This window comes from Sitophilus oryzae, unplaced genomic scaffold (assembly GCF_002938485.1).
Source record: "Sitophilus oryzae breed Bouriz unplaced genomic scaffold, Soryzae_2.0 scaffold_811_pilon_pilon, whole genome shotgun sequence".
Lineage (NCBI taxonomy): Eukaryota > Metazoa > Arthropoda > Insecta > Coleoptera > Curculionidae > Sitophilus > Sitophilus oryzae.
Window position 1 is genome coordinate 4,081,958 of NW_022147430.1, and position 13,657 is coordinate 4,095,614.

Sequence of the window (13,657 nt, forward strand, 5' to 3'; positions counted from 1 at the left end):
ATCAATCATGTCACATAATTCAAATAAAAAATTACCAACATTAGCGCTACATTTTTACAAATTACGTAGGTATACACCAAGTATATTCAGTAGAAACTCAATTATCAACTTTTCCACTAATTTTTTTTCTATGCGGTATCTAGCTATTTTGACTATACACTAAATTTTAAAAAAACAGCTCTATATAGTTATATTAAAGTTGCTTTAAAGCTACTTATAAGCCCACAATTTCTCTATAAGTCTTACAATTAAAAAAATACTCCTATTATTTGTTCTAGCTACGACTATCTGATCCCTGATGATGCAGACGAACTTCAGGCCCTAGGAGATTTGGTAGCAGAAGCCATTTATGGTGCAAACACTCTTAATTCCTCGTATTATGTGGCCCCATCTGCTATTGGGCTTTATGCGACTGCTGGGGCTAGTGACGATTGGGTTAAAGCAGTTGGCGGAACGGAATTGTCTTATACTGTCGAGCTACCCTATGGTGGTAAGCACTATTGTCAACATCATTATCATATTTAGTTTCGTGCGTTCTTTCGTTCCACATTGTTCTTGTTTGTTTTCCAATAGTGCAGTCTTTCTGTGTTTTTTTATATTTTGCCAGTACTTTTCGCTCGACCATTGTCATTTGATCAGTGATGAGTGCACATGTGCACGTGAGCCTTCAAATTTCATGCCCCTTCTTGAGAAACAAAAATAATTTATATTTATCATTCTCTTATTGATTCTATTTATTCCAAAAAATATTGTTTATACACTTAAAATTAATACAGAAAAACTTCGGCGAATTTCTTATCTGGCGTTGAGGCGTAAACCTATCCAATACTTTCTAAACAAAACACTCAATAGCTATATGAGGAGCTATTTTTCAAAATGGAACAAGTCCATTTTTTCGATATTTCAGGTAAAGATGGCGCTACACTTTTGAGACTGTACTGTATTTAACAGCAAACATTTTAGCTTTCAAATCGAGACAAGTCCCTTGCAAATAGATATGCGTTTCGACGTATATTTTACAAAATGCAACAAGTCCATCTAGTTGTATTTTTCAAAGCGCAACAAGTCTCCACTTTGTTTCAAAATGTAACAGGTCCGAATACATATTTTAGTTGTTAATTCGTAACGATCGAGTAGACAAGTAAAAGTTATTGCAGTGCTATTTCTAAAGCTTTGTCGAAAAATGGATGCCGAAAAACCCCGAAATTCTATGTTTGGACTGAGAACGTTGCTGGTCGAGGATCCAATGAGGTTGGATCAGCGCTACTTCATTTTCTTAGACATGCTCAGTTCAACGAATCAGTGAACAAAATCCGCTTATTTTGTGACGGGTGCGGAGGACAAAATAAAAACAGCCTGCACATGCTCATGTCACGGCACATGAAACAATCATGTACTGGCTTCATAAAGCCCCATTTCACACTTCGCTCCTTCGTCCCTTCCTCGCGTTACTTCCTCGCGTTCCTTCGTCCCTTCGCTTCCTTTCTTCGTCCATTCGATGCTTGGAAATTAGTCAATTATGCAACAACACACCACAAAATATTTTTAATATAGCAGCTACATGTTTATTACGAAATATCTAGTAACCTCTAAAATTTTTAAAAAATCCGAAAGGCACATAATTTTTATTTTATAAGACTGCAATTCTTTGTCGTGTCAAAAATAAAAATTGAATTTTAATAATATTTTTTATTTTTGTCGCTACGATTACATAAATATGGACCTGTATTTTTTCACAAATATGAAGACAATATTGTTTTTTTCTTCCATTTTTTAGACTATTGTGTGAATTATTTTTATATCGACTGGCGATTGCTAGATGAACAGGATGTCCCATTTTTGTGTGTTTTATGGGGTTTCTGGTTTATGAGTAGAGATATAAAGATGCTGTTTTCACATCATTGTTCTACTTATTATGAAACTAAATATGCTACACACATATTTTTTATCCTAGCCTTCTTAGTTCAAAGTTATTTCTTATTTCTTTCTTTTACTTTTTATTTTTTAATTAGTAGAAATTTTTGCATTTTTCGATAACCTTTGTATCTCGATTATCTTATAACTTATCGAAAAGGTGAAAAGGGTCAGTGATGGGCGATGGGTAAGTACCCAATATAATATCTACAATATACCTACTTATATAAGAAATATTGTAGATATACTCGTATTCCTGATATTACTGGTATTATACCGGGTATTTACTATGCGGTCGTTGGAAATCCCTTTTATAAAATTAGACTGTTCATCTAAATGTACAGGTATATACCGGATACCCTGTTTTTTTTTGTTCTACCTATTGAGTACTTACCCACCGCCCGTGTCTCGTTTTTCAGGTAGAATGGCAATGACGAAAGTGGTTCTTCGTTGGGAGCGGTCTATTTCGAAAAATGACAAACTTATGTTCTTTTTTTTAAACAGGACACTCTATATATTATTTTTTATTTTATTTGCCTTGTTATGAGCTTTCGAAAATTATAATATACTCTATATTTATTTATTTAGGTACTGCTAAACTGCTAAACGGCTCTTATTTTATTTAACTTAATTTTACCAGATAATTTTGCTTTGCATCGTGATATTCATCGTATAAATAATGCATTTTTACCCCGTTTATGAAAATAAGTATTTTAGAAAGCCCGTAACAAGGGAAATAAAATAATGTACAAAATATCGCATTTAAAAAAACATATAAGTTTTAGTCAATTTAAAAAAAAACAGATTCCAACCAAGAAATAGTTACGTCACTGCATTCTACGTGAAAAACTGTACGGGAGACCGTTTTCACCTTTTCGATCAGTTATGATACAAAGGGGATCAAAAAATGCAATAATTTCAGATTCGCCCTGTATTTTAGGAAGTAAGAGAGCTAGGACATATCTGTATGTAGCATCTTTAGTTTCATAAAAAAGTAACAGCTTAATGTGAAAACCGCATCTTTGTATCTCGACTCATAAACGAGAAACCCTGCAAAACACACGAAAATGGGACACCCTGTACAGACGTACTGCCAAGTCAAGAAATCAACTACGAATGAAATGCAAGATCGATTTATATATTTTATATATTTTAATATTTTTTTGTGTTTGTGATAATTCCTTTGCTACTTCGTCCAAAAACCGACAGTACGGGGAAGGAGCGTGTCGAGGAATTAAACGGACGAAGGAGCGTTTTGACGAAGGAATGAAGGAACACACCTCGGAACACACAGTCGCATAAAATCGACATTTCCCATAGTAAATATAAGATTTTTGGACGAAGGAACGCGACGAAGGAAGGAAGTGAAGTAGCGATCGAAGTGTGAGTATGGGGCTTAAGGAATCTAAAATCCATATTAAAGATATTGAAATAGTTTTTCCCGTGCGAGGTCATTCCTACTTGCCTGCTGATCGAGTCTTCGGGCGAGTAGAGAAAGAATTACGCAGACATGACAGAATTATTTTACCTTCAGATTATACTGATATCTACAAAAAATTTGGAGAGGTTTTTGAGTTGGAAAAGGACTGGCGTGTGTACGATTTGAAGGGTCTACTCACGATATTTCAGAAATACCACGGGATAAGCGAACAAAAAGTTGTTAACATAAAAAAAATTGAGTCGTGGTAAAAAACAGCAGCATGTAACAGTAATTTCTCAAGTATTTTATAGAAATAAAGACCCTTCAAAAAAAGAACAAACCCTTTTAAAAAGAGGGAAATCTTTAGCGGGTGTTTCACTGAGTCTGTTATTGGATGAGCACAAAATTTCAGCTGATAAAGGAAAAGCGGTAAATAATCTTTTAGTTGCGAGTTTTGGAGAAAACTGGCGATGGCATGGCGCCTAGAAAAAAGTTTGTCGTGGTATTTCGAACTATTGATCAGTGACTTTCGAAACTCTGAAAATAATAATCCAGATGATGAAGCAAATTGCGACTGTATCCCAGGAGAACCTGAGTTAAAAACTTAATTAACTATGTTGTAAATTCGTTCTTTGCATTATTTACTTAAATTTTATCATTGTTCATTAATTTTAAAAATATATTTTATTCAAAACGTAACTAGTACAGCGTTTTCTTTCAACACGAAACAAATCCATTCAAAAAACGGTGATAGTAATTTCTAAAACCTACTCTGATTTATAAAAATGACTATTTTAAGAAAAGTACATGATTACCTAACCAAAAAAAATTTTTTTCGCTGTCTACGAATTGTAGAATCGACGTACCAGTTATACTGTCATAGCCAAAAAATTTAAAAATGGACTTGTTACATTTTGAAAAATAGCTCCTCATATGCTCAAAATGCGTAACGCACCAATTCCACACCTGCTCTCATCTTTCATCAGATTTAGACGCGATACTCACTATAACCGTTGATTGGAGCAATAAGAAGACGCGCAAACTTATGGGCGATTTCGTGGCACAAGACCTGCTCGAGATGTAGCTGGCGTTACCGTCAGCCTGTCTGAGAACTAGTTTAGCTCTGCGCCGCTGCGCGCTGATAGTCGTTTACAGCACAGCGGATAAAGAATACTGTACCGTAGCAGACCGTAGTTCTTCTTTCAGTTGAAAGAGTGAGCGATTGCCGGAGACAGTGTTGCCAGAACTACTGATTAATCCGTAGATTAATGGATTTTGGGGACCCTACGTTAATAATACGGAATTTATATCATTAAACAATTTGATATAATGATATATGATTAAACAAAGAACGGCGTATTGATAGCCCAAAAATGGTAAAGACATTCATAGTATGCATCACGCAAACCAATTTTTTACAACACTAGATATATATTTGACTAACAAACAGAGTAAGTTTTTTAAATTTCTGCCACACACAAAATATTGAACCGCCTGCCACCACTGCATCTCACTAATAAAAGGAGAAGACTAAGCTTCGTTTACTCGATATTTTTACCTACAGTATCTGATATTATCTGCTGATGTTTACATAGTGCAATCAGTCATTACCGATTTACGAATGTCACAGTGTCTCGCTAAAGCATTTATTATTTGTGTTCATTTACAGTCAAAATCATGATGTGAATACTCATTGCCAATTGCTAGTAATTACTTACCAATTACTGGCAAAAAAAACTGGCATGCATACTGCCAATATTACAACCCAGACATTAATAGGTACTCAAATTTTTATTATAATTAATTATTAATTTTATGTTTTTTTTCAGATTCCCCATTACCTTTTCTGAATCCAGCAAGTCAAATAATACCAATAATTGAGGAAACTTGGAAAGGCATCCTAGTATTTCACGATTATATTGAAGAAAAATTCTGGACTAGTTTAACTAATATAGAATAAAATAATAGAGTTCTTAATATTTTTAGTAAGAAAATGAACAAGAATCTTCCCCTTGAGATTATTTAACTTGATAGTTACCTTACCTTAAAGCAAAATAAAAACACTAAATCACCACAATACACCAAAACACTTTTACTTTTACACTTTTCAGTGTAAAAGTAAAAGTGTTTTGGTGTATTGTGGTGATTTAGTGTTTTTATTTTGCTGTGTTACACTGAAAAGTGTAAAAGTAAAAGTGTTTTGGTGTATTGTGGTGATTTAGTGTTTTTATTTTGCTGTGTAACATCAAAGGTTCCAACCCTCAACTGTAATTTACATTACCTTATTCATTTAAAGAATTAGTCTATTAAAAATAATATATTTGTAAAAAATATTGTTTAGATGTTTTATTTAAAATGGCAATTCAGATCTTTTGTATTTTTCATACCTGAGTTAGTTTTTTTCCTATATTTTATACTGGGTGGCGCACCTCATTCGCCTCGATTAAATATACAAAAACGGGAAAATGTAGAAACAAAACATTTTATGGGTATGTACTCGTATGTGGTAATGTGCAAAATTTAAAATTATTTTGATATGTACAGGGTGTGTCAGAATTAAGATACATACCAAAGTTATATTTTTTTTATAGAACACCACAACCGGTATTTTATTCCATTTTTGGATCATTGGGCATAAAATAAGACATTTATTATAAGGCCTGGAATAAGCCTTGGTTTTTGAGATATTTTAATATGCATGTTATAATAAAAAAGACTGTGAACATCCTGTACATTACTTTCCAAAATTAATTCTTGTGCTGACTTTTAAACCAGAGAAATAAATTTTACTAAAATTTTTTATTTCTTCCTTATATGTATACAGAGGTATTAAAAATTGCTAGTCTATTTTAAACATTTACTTTACATAAAAACTTCGTTATTTTAACTAGAACATCTGTATTTTTTTAAATAAGTTGAAACAGATTTAAATGTTCTTTCAAACTATATTAGGGTTTCCTATAATTATACGGCTCAGATTTTGAATAAAGAGCTATTTTTCAATAAAATGGCAACCAAGAGGACTAGTGTAATCACGGCAATTTTCTATTGACAATTAGTAGCTATTTTCAAAATCGAAATTAGTTTATGGACATTATTTAAATTTGTAGCTGTTGACTTTATTTAATTTACCTACACTAGTTTAGTAAATACGTATTCGTTATTTTATCAAGAATAACGAAAAAGTAAGTAATTATCTGCTATATTTTATGATGACTTGTTGATACATTGGATTTTCTATAAAAGAGATTGGAATTACGGCAAATTCATTTTCTTCGCTTCCAGCGACAGGTTTCTGCCTAATAGATTTTTCATAAACCACACTATCAGAAGCGAAATAGGACAAGTAGTGTTTCAAAGGAACGCTTACCAGGAGGATTTTTAATTGGATATCTTTGAGCACCACTCAGGCCAACAAGCAATTTTTCTCTCAAAATAAAATCATAAGTAACATATTCATTCCTTAGGCCAACAGATACTGCTTTATTTTTCTTTATAAATACTTACTTATTTAGCTGTTGTAGGTAAATTAAATAAAAGTAAGCTGATATAAAATTACATAAATCTACCGAGGCGAATGAGATGCACTACCTGTATATAGTCTATCCAACGAAAGGATACATAACAGTGACCACAAACAGTGACAAAACCTTTCTAGGTTTTGACAATTGTGGTAGGTTTATTTCTTGAAAAGACTTCTGTCCCAAACACGCCACAAAGGTTTAGATTTAACTCTATGGTTTAGATTATTGATAGTTGAATTCGCTCATTTTAATTGACAGTTAAATTATATTTTCTCTCATTTTTCTGTCAAAATTTTTCCTGACTCGTTAGACCACGTTAGACAAACTAATATTCTAGAAATTTGAAAAGAAATCAGAGTTTTTCTCACAAGAGTAAATCTAAATATAGGATTATTTTTTTATTATACCGGGTGAGTCTTAAATAAGTACAAATATTTTAGGGGTAGTACATTTCGACCCCAGAAATACCATTGAGACTTTTTTGGGAAAAAAGAATTTTTGGAAATTTGGTATTTTTTGACAATTTTTTTGGAATTCTTTATAGTTTCTAGTCAAAAAACATGATTTTTTGATAATATGGCAACATGAGAAATATATTAAATTTACAAAAAGGAAAAAAATTAGGCAAAAAATAAGCAAAAAATATTTTCTTTTTCAAAACCGGTAAAGAGAAAATATGTTTCTTTTGTCGAGATCAACTAGCCCTCAAAATATTTGCACTTATTTAAGACTCACCCTGTATATAGCCATATTTCATGAATACCTTACTTAATACTTAACTGTAATTGTTGGATACGCACGAAAAAAGGTAAAAGAGATAAAAGATGTTAACGTTGACAGTGCGAATTCTCCTTATTTTTATTATTTGTTAGAATTTACGATTTCGGCAGTTCACTGTATGCAGTCCCTGCTATTTTTAGAAAATATCGATTTTTTTCACTTCCCTTCGCTCTTTGACCGCCGGAATACCCATAGTTTATAAGTTTTTATTCTTTTTAGAATTAGTCGAGTTTAGTTTTGTATTGAAGACACTTCTCTGTATTATTTTGTCGGGCGTACGCACTTTATTAATATAATATTTTGTTATTTGTACCGAAAGTGTTTTAATTAACCGAATCTAAGTTTATTACCTAAAGAAAATCGGGTAGGTTTTCTACAGAGTGATGTAAAATTATTGGCGACCGTGACAGGACTTTCGGTAATTAAAGAGATACGCAGTGACTATAAGGGAGGTGTCAAATATTTCTCGGAGTTTATTCAAAATGGAAGTGAAGAAAAAATATCGCGGCGCGTTGCGCAGTAGTTTCACGAAGTGCGCGAATGACCTTGAGCTTTTGCTAAAAGCCGAGAATGTTGATTTTCAAGCAGTTAATGTGTGCTGGGAAATGTTGTGTGGTAAAAACGAAAGTTTGGAAGTGGCAAATAATGAGATTTGCAGTTCTTTAATGGAAAATCCTGAGACAACTGAAGCCGAATTAACTGCCGACATGGATTCGACGGACGTCTACAAGAAACGGTTCGTAGATTTGAAACTTCGCCACCATAGCCTACAGCAGTCAGAGGGTACGACGTCACAAGAAGAAGAAGGTGCTGATGCTGGTGACCAGGTATCTGTAGTGGGTAGCAACGTCTCAAATCAAGCAGGTAGGCGAAAGTTTAAATTACCAATAATTGAGTTGACCAAGTTTGATGGCAATATTCGTGAATGGCTGCCATTTTGGGGTCAGTTTAGCAAAATCGATTCGGATTCGGATATTGATAATAACGATAAGGTCCTATATTTGATACAATCAACAGTGCCGGGTAGTAGGGCTAGACAGTTGGTCGAAAGTTTTCCTGCGATCGGCGAAAACTATGAAAAAGTGGTGAATGCTTTAAAATCGCGCTTCGGTCGGGACGACCTTCAAATCGAGGTGTACGTTCGGGAGATGCTCGGACTGATAATAAATAACGCGGTTTCTAAGAGTAAAATGGATTTGTCATCTTTATACGATCGGATAGAAACGCAGTTGCGCGCATTAGAAACGTTAGGGGTCGCGTCGGATAAATGTTCGGCGATGTTATTTCCCCTCATAGAATCGTGTTTGCCGTCGGAATTATTGCGCGTCTGGCAGAGATCGCAGGTCAATCTTCCAGCAAATCCATCTATGGAAACTCGGCTTGAAAGTTTAATGCAATTTCTTAGGGGCGAAGTAGAAAATGAGCAACGGATAATTTTGGCTACTCAGGGTCTAGGGCTTTCTAGTGCATCAGGAAAAGATTCATCAAATGCAAAAAATTCGAAATCTTCCGAAACAAGGTTACCTACCGCTGCCGGTTTAATGAACTGCGATGTGACAAAATGTATTTTTTGTGATGGGGCGCATGCTAGTGAGAGTTGTTTCAAGGCGCAAAAGTTTTCAATTGATCAAAAGAAAACAGTATGCAAAGAGAAAAAGGTCTGTTTTAGATGCCTTAAGTTTGGTCATTTGTCTACAAGATGCAGATCTAGATTAAGGTGTATCGTTTGTGGCCGAGCTCACCTAGCCTTAATGTGTCCAGACATTTCTGTAAATAAGTTAAGCTCAAACGGTTCTGTCAATCCTGATAGGGACGATAAAAAGGCTAAAGATACCGCAGAGCAAACCCTTACAAACAATGGGAACTGTTTGGTGTTTTTGCAAACTTTACGGGTAACCGCAAGGTCAGAAAATGGATCTCGTGAGATACGCGCGCTCATAGACACCGGGTCGCAAAGATCGTATCTATTAAAATCTACTATTACGCAGTTGGGATACACCGCCAAAAGGGAAGAATTGGTTGCACATGGGCTCTTTGGAGGAGTTGTTACACAGGTACCACACAAATGTTATGATATCCGACTTCGTCATGAAAATTATGCATGTAAATTTGAGGTGTTGGATCAGCAGGTTATTTGTACCAGTGTTCCTGCCATAGGATGTGGACCTTGGATAACTGAGTTGGAAGAATTAAACATTGAGATACATGGTACTCAAGATTCTTCACCCATTGAGTTACTAATTGGTGCCGATGTAGTTGGAAGACTTTATACAGGGAAACGGCGTGTATTAAAATGTGGTTTGGTTGCCATAGAAACACTATTAGGCTGGACGCTTTTGGGCAAGGTCAACGATGTTAAAGCTGCAGAAGACAAATCGTGTTCCAGTTTGGCAGCTACAAGTTTATCGTTGTTGTTGAATGATACTTACCTAACCAACCTATGGGAACTTGATACATTGGGTATTACTGAACCATCAGAAAGGAAATCGAGAGAAGAAAGGGCTGCAGCAGCTATACAATTCTTTAAAGAAACCGTGACACTGAATGCTGAAGGTCGATACGAGGTGCGACTTCCTTGGATAGAGGGTCACCGTCCATTGCCTTCAAACCGGAAGATTGCTGAAAGGAGATTACAGTCAACCTTGAAGAAATTGAAGAAAGACAATCTTGTGGAGTCTTATGGAGCCATTTTCCAAGAATGGTTATCGGAAGGTATAATTGAACCGATACATATTGATAGTGGTGTCAGTGAAAACGGGCATTATCTTCCTCATCGGCCGGTCATTAAGGAAGATTCGACAACCAAAATCCGGCCTGTGTTCGATGCATCAGCAAGGGAAATTGATAGTCCATCCTTGAACCACTGTCTAGAAAAAGGTGAGAATTTGATTGAATTAATACCAGCTCTTTTACTGAGGTTTCGAGAAAATTCTATCGGGGTTGTGTCAGACATTCGAAAGGCCTTTCTGCAGATAGGTATTAATGAAAGAGACCGTGATTTTTTGAAATTTCTCTGGGTGGATTCTGAAGAAAACCTTATTGTGTTTCGCCATAGACGTGTCGTTTTTGGAGTGAACAGCAGTCCATTTCTGTTAGGGGCAACCATTGAACATCACCTCGCCAATTGTTTGGAAAATGTTCAGAACGGAAATACTAAATACTCTCTAGACACGATTAAGAAGCTAGAACGAGGATTTTATGTAGACAATTGCGTTGTTAGTGTTCCAGATAAGACTTCTTTATTGAGATTTATACAAGAAGCTACCGAAGCCATGAGGGAAGCTAATTTTGAACTAAGAGGGTGGGAGTTCAGCGATGAAAATAACGATGAGACAGCTATGGTTCCGTTGCTTGGTCTTAATTGGTATTTGGCTAGAGATGTAATAAAAATTAGTGATGGATGCTTGAGGAGCAGCTCGAAATTTGATGAAATGGTTATAAGCAAAAGATTAATACTATCTATGGCACAAAAGGTATTTGATGTCATTGGCTTCACCTGTCCTACAACCTTGGTGCCGAAATTACTACTTCAGAAGTTATGGGAGAAGAAATTGACCTGGGATGAGACAGTTGACGCTGATACTGAACGACTTTTTCGAGAATGGTTTAGAGGGTTACCACATTTAAAGGAAATAGAGATTCCTCGTTGGATGGGTACTGGTACTGAAGAAGTAGAACATCTTAGTTTACATATTTTCTGTGACGCCAGTAAAGTAGCATTTTCTGCAGTTGTGTTTTTCCGAGTGGTCCGGAATAGTACAGTAACTGTTCATATTGTGGCAGCTAAATCAAGAGTTGCGCCCGTCCGTAAATTAACAATACCGAGACTTGAATTGTTAGCAGCTGTAATTGGTGCCAGATTGTATGAAAATGTGAGGAAAAATCTACAAAGTGACGCAGAATCATATTTTTGGACCGATTCATCAACTGTTTTGTCATGGATTCAACGTCAGGAAGAATGGGGAACATTTGTTTGTAATAGAGTATCAGAAGTTCGCTCATTGACGTCCTCCAATTCTTGGCGACACGTACCAGGGGATTTGAATCCAGCCGACCTTCCTTCTAGAGGTTGTTCACCTAAACAACTTGTTGAATCCAAATGGTGGGAGGGTCCGAGGTGGCTGTACTATGAACCAAATTTGTGGCCTAACCAGCAAATAGAGTGTGATGAAGCAGAAGTTGCACAGGAACGCAGGAAGAAATTAATTGCGCTGGTGAATAATGACAACGATTTCTGGCATCTGTCTTACTTTTCCAGTTTTTTGAGAATTGTCAGAATGATGAGTTGGATTCTGCGATTCATCCACAATTCAAGGAAGCCAGTTCAAAGAGCAACAGGGGACTTGACTGTTGAAGAAATTGAGAGAGGAGAAAAGCTTATTTTTGAAATCATCCAAAGTCAGAGTTTTTCGGGGGTGGATGACGTAAAGATAAAGCACCTCGACCCGTTTTTTGATGAACATAAAATAATACGCTTGAGAACGAAAATTTCGAATAGAGAAGACAGTGTAGATTTTAGATTTCCGATTGTATTGCCCTGCAGACACCCTGTTACTGAAAAGTTGATCCTGAAAGAGCATTTTGACTCTTCCCACGTTGGTATACAGGGGGTAATGAGTAAACTTCGTGAAAAGTATTGGGTATTAGGAGGACGACGAGCAATAAGATCCGCGCTGTCGAAATGTTTCATCTGTAAAAGATTCAATTCAAAATCGATTCGTGTGAATGTTCCTCCGTTGCCATTGGACAGGGTACGCGACGCCTCTGTATTTGAGGTGATTGGAATTGATATGGCCGGCCCGCTGTACCTGAAGGATGGACTCAAGATTTGGATTTGTATTTTTACCTGCGCCATCTATCGAGCTGTGCATCTGGAATTGGTGACCTCTATGTCGACACATTCTTTTATTCAGGCCTTACGCAGATTTGTAGCGCGAAGAGGACGACCTAAAACTATATTCAGCGACAACGGTACCAACTTCGTGGGCGCTGAAAATCTGTTATCCCAACTGAACTGGCAGGAGGTTATGAAATTTTCAGTTAACGAGAGAATCGTGTGGCGATTCAACCCTCCAAGTGCTCCATGGTGGGGAGGGTTCTGGGAGCGGTTGATCAGCATTTTGAAGCAGCTATTACGTAAAGTTTTGGGACGTACCAGTCTAAATTACGAAGATTTATTGACAGTAGTGTGTGATGCTGAAACGGTTATTAATTCTAGGCCGCTCACATATGTATCCAGCGATCCGCACGAGTTGATCGCACTTACTCCAGCGATGTTTTTGGTAGATCACCATGAACACGGTCTACCGGATTACGACGTTGTTGACCGTTCGTCTGTGTGTCGGAAACTACGTTACAAGCAAAAGTTACGAGACGATTTACGCCGTAGATTTCGTAATGAGTATTTGGGACAGTTACGAATGTTTTATGAGGGGAAACCGCGCGGTTCGTTAAAATTGGGTGATGTAGTTTTAATCGGGAATGACCAAGACAAACGTATGGACTGGCCGCTCGCGCGCGTTGTTGATCTTATACCGAGTAAAGACAAACAAGTTCGTCTAGTTCGGTTAGTGACGTCTAAGGGGCAGCTATTGAGACCCGTCCAACGTCTTTATCCGCTCGAGTGTGTTGATTCAGCGGTCCAAGGGGATGGGGTAGAAGACGTCATCGAGCCTTCAGAGGATGCAGTAGAGCCTCCACAGGAGTCACACCTGCCAGGTTTGCTCCCAACCGATGAGAGTGCAAGTGCGGGAGTGTCTGTTGAAAGCAGAGTACCCGTAAAAGTTACGCGTAGTGGTCGCATATCAAAACCGCCCTTTAGATTTTCTGTATGAATCTGAGGCGATATAGGTTAGAAATAGGATTATTGTTAAAATTACTAATGTTTGTGTTTTTAGTCTAGTATGCATTTATTGAAAAATTCTTGACTGCAAAGTGGTTGATAAGCTTTTTTGTTTGTATCTTTCTTTTCTGAAGTTTTTTGTGAGTTACGCTAACTTGAACGTTATCGTTCCTCAGG

At 36.5% G+C, this 13,657-nt stretch overlaps 2 protein-coding genes across 2 annotated transcripts; both read left to right on the top strand.

The window, feature by feature from the left end:
• The first annotated feature begins 7 nt into the window (after positions 1-7).
• On the top strand, positions 8-3,996 carry LOC115889209. The gene is made up of 4 exons (XM_030909159.1): positions 8-69; positions 279-435; positions 1,138-1,434; positions 3,316-3,996. The coding sequence occupies exons 1-4, from the start codon at positions 8-10 to the stop codon at positions 3,601-3,603; spliced, it is 804 nt and encodes a 267-aa protein (XP_030765019.1). The 3' UTR covers positions 3,604-3,996.
• Positions 3,997-8,120: 4,124 nt separating this feature from the next.
• LOC115889210 lies at positions 8,121-13,472 on the top strand. The gene has a single exon (XM_030909160.1). It carries the CDS (start codon positions 8,121-8,123, stop codon positions 13,470-13,472), a length of 5,352 nt encoding a protein of 1,783 aa, XP_030765020.1.
• Positions 13,473-13,657: the final 185 nt, after the last annotated feature.

Excerpts from the sequence above, each read along its gene's own strand:
- LOC115889209 (XM_030909159.1), top strand. The coding sequence starts at position 8 with ATGTCACATAATTCAAATAAAAAATTACCAACATTAGCGCTACATTTT. Across the intron at positions 70-278 it reads CATTTTTACAAATTACGTAG|CTACGACTATCTGATCCCTG; the intron begins GTATACACCAAG and ends TATTTGTTCTAG. Across the intron at positions 1,435-3,315 it reads ATTTCACACTTCGCTCCTTC|GAATCTAAAATCCATATTAA; the intron begins GTCCCTTCCTCG and ends ATGGGGCTTAAG.
- LOC115889210 (XM_030909160.1), top strand. The coding sequence starts at position 8,121 with ATGGAAGTGAAGAAAAAATATCGCGGCGCGTTGCGCAGTAGTTTCACG.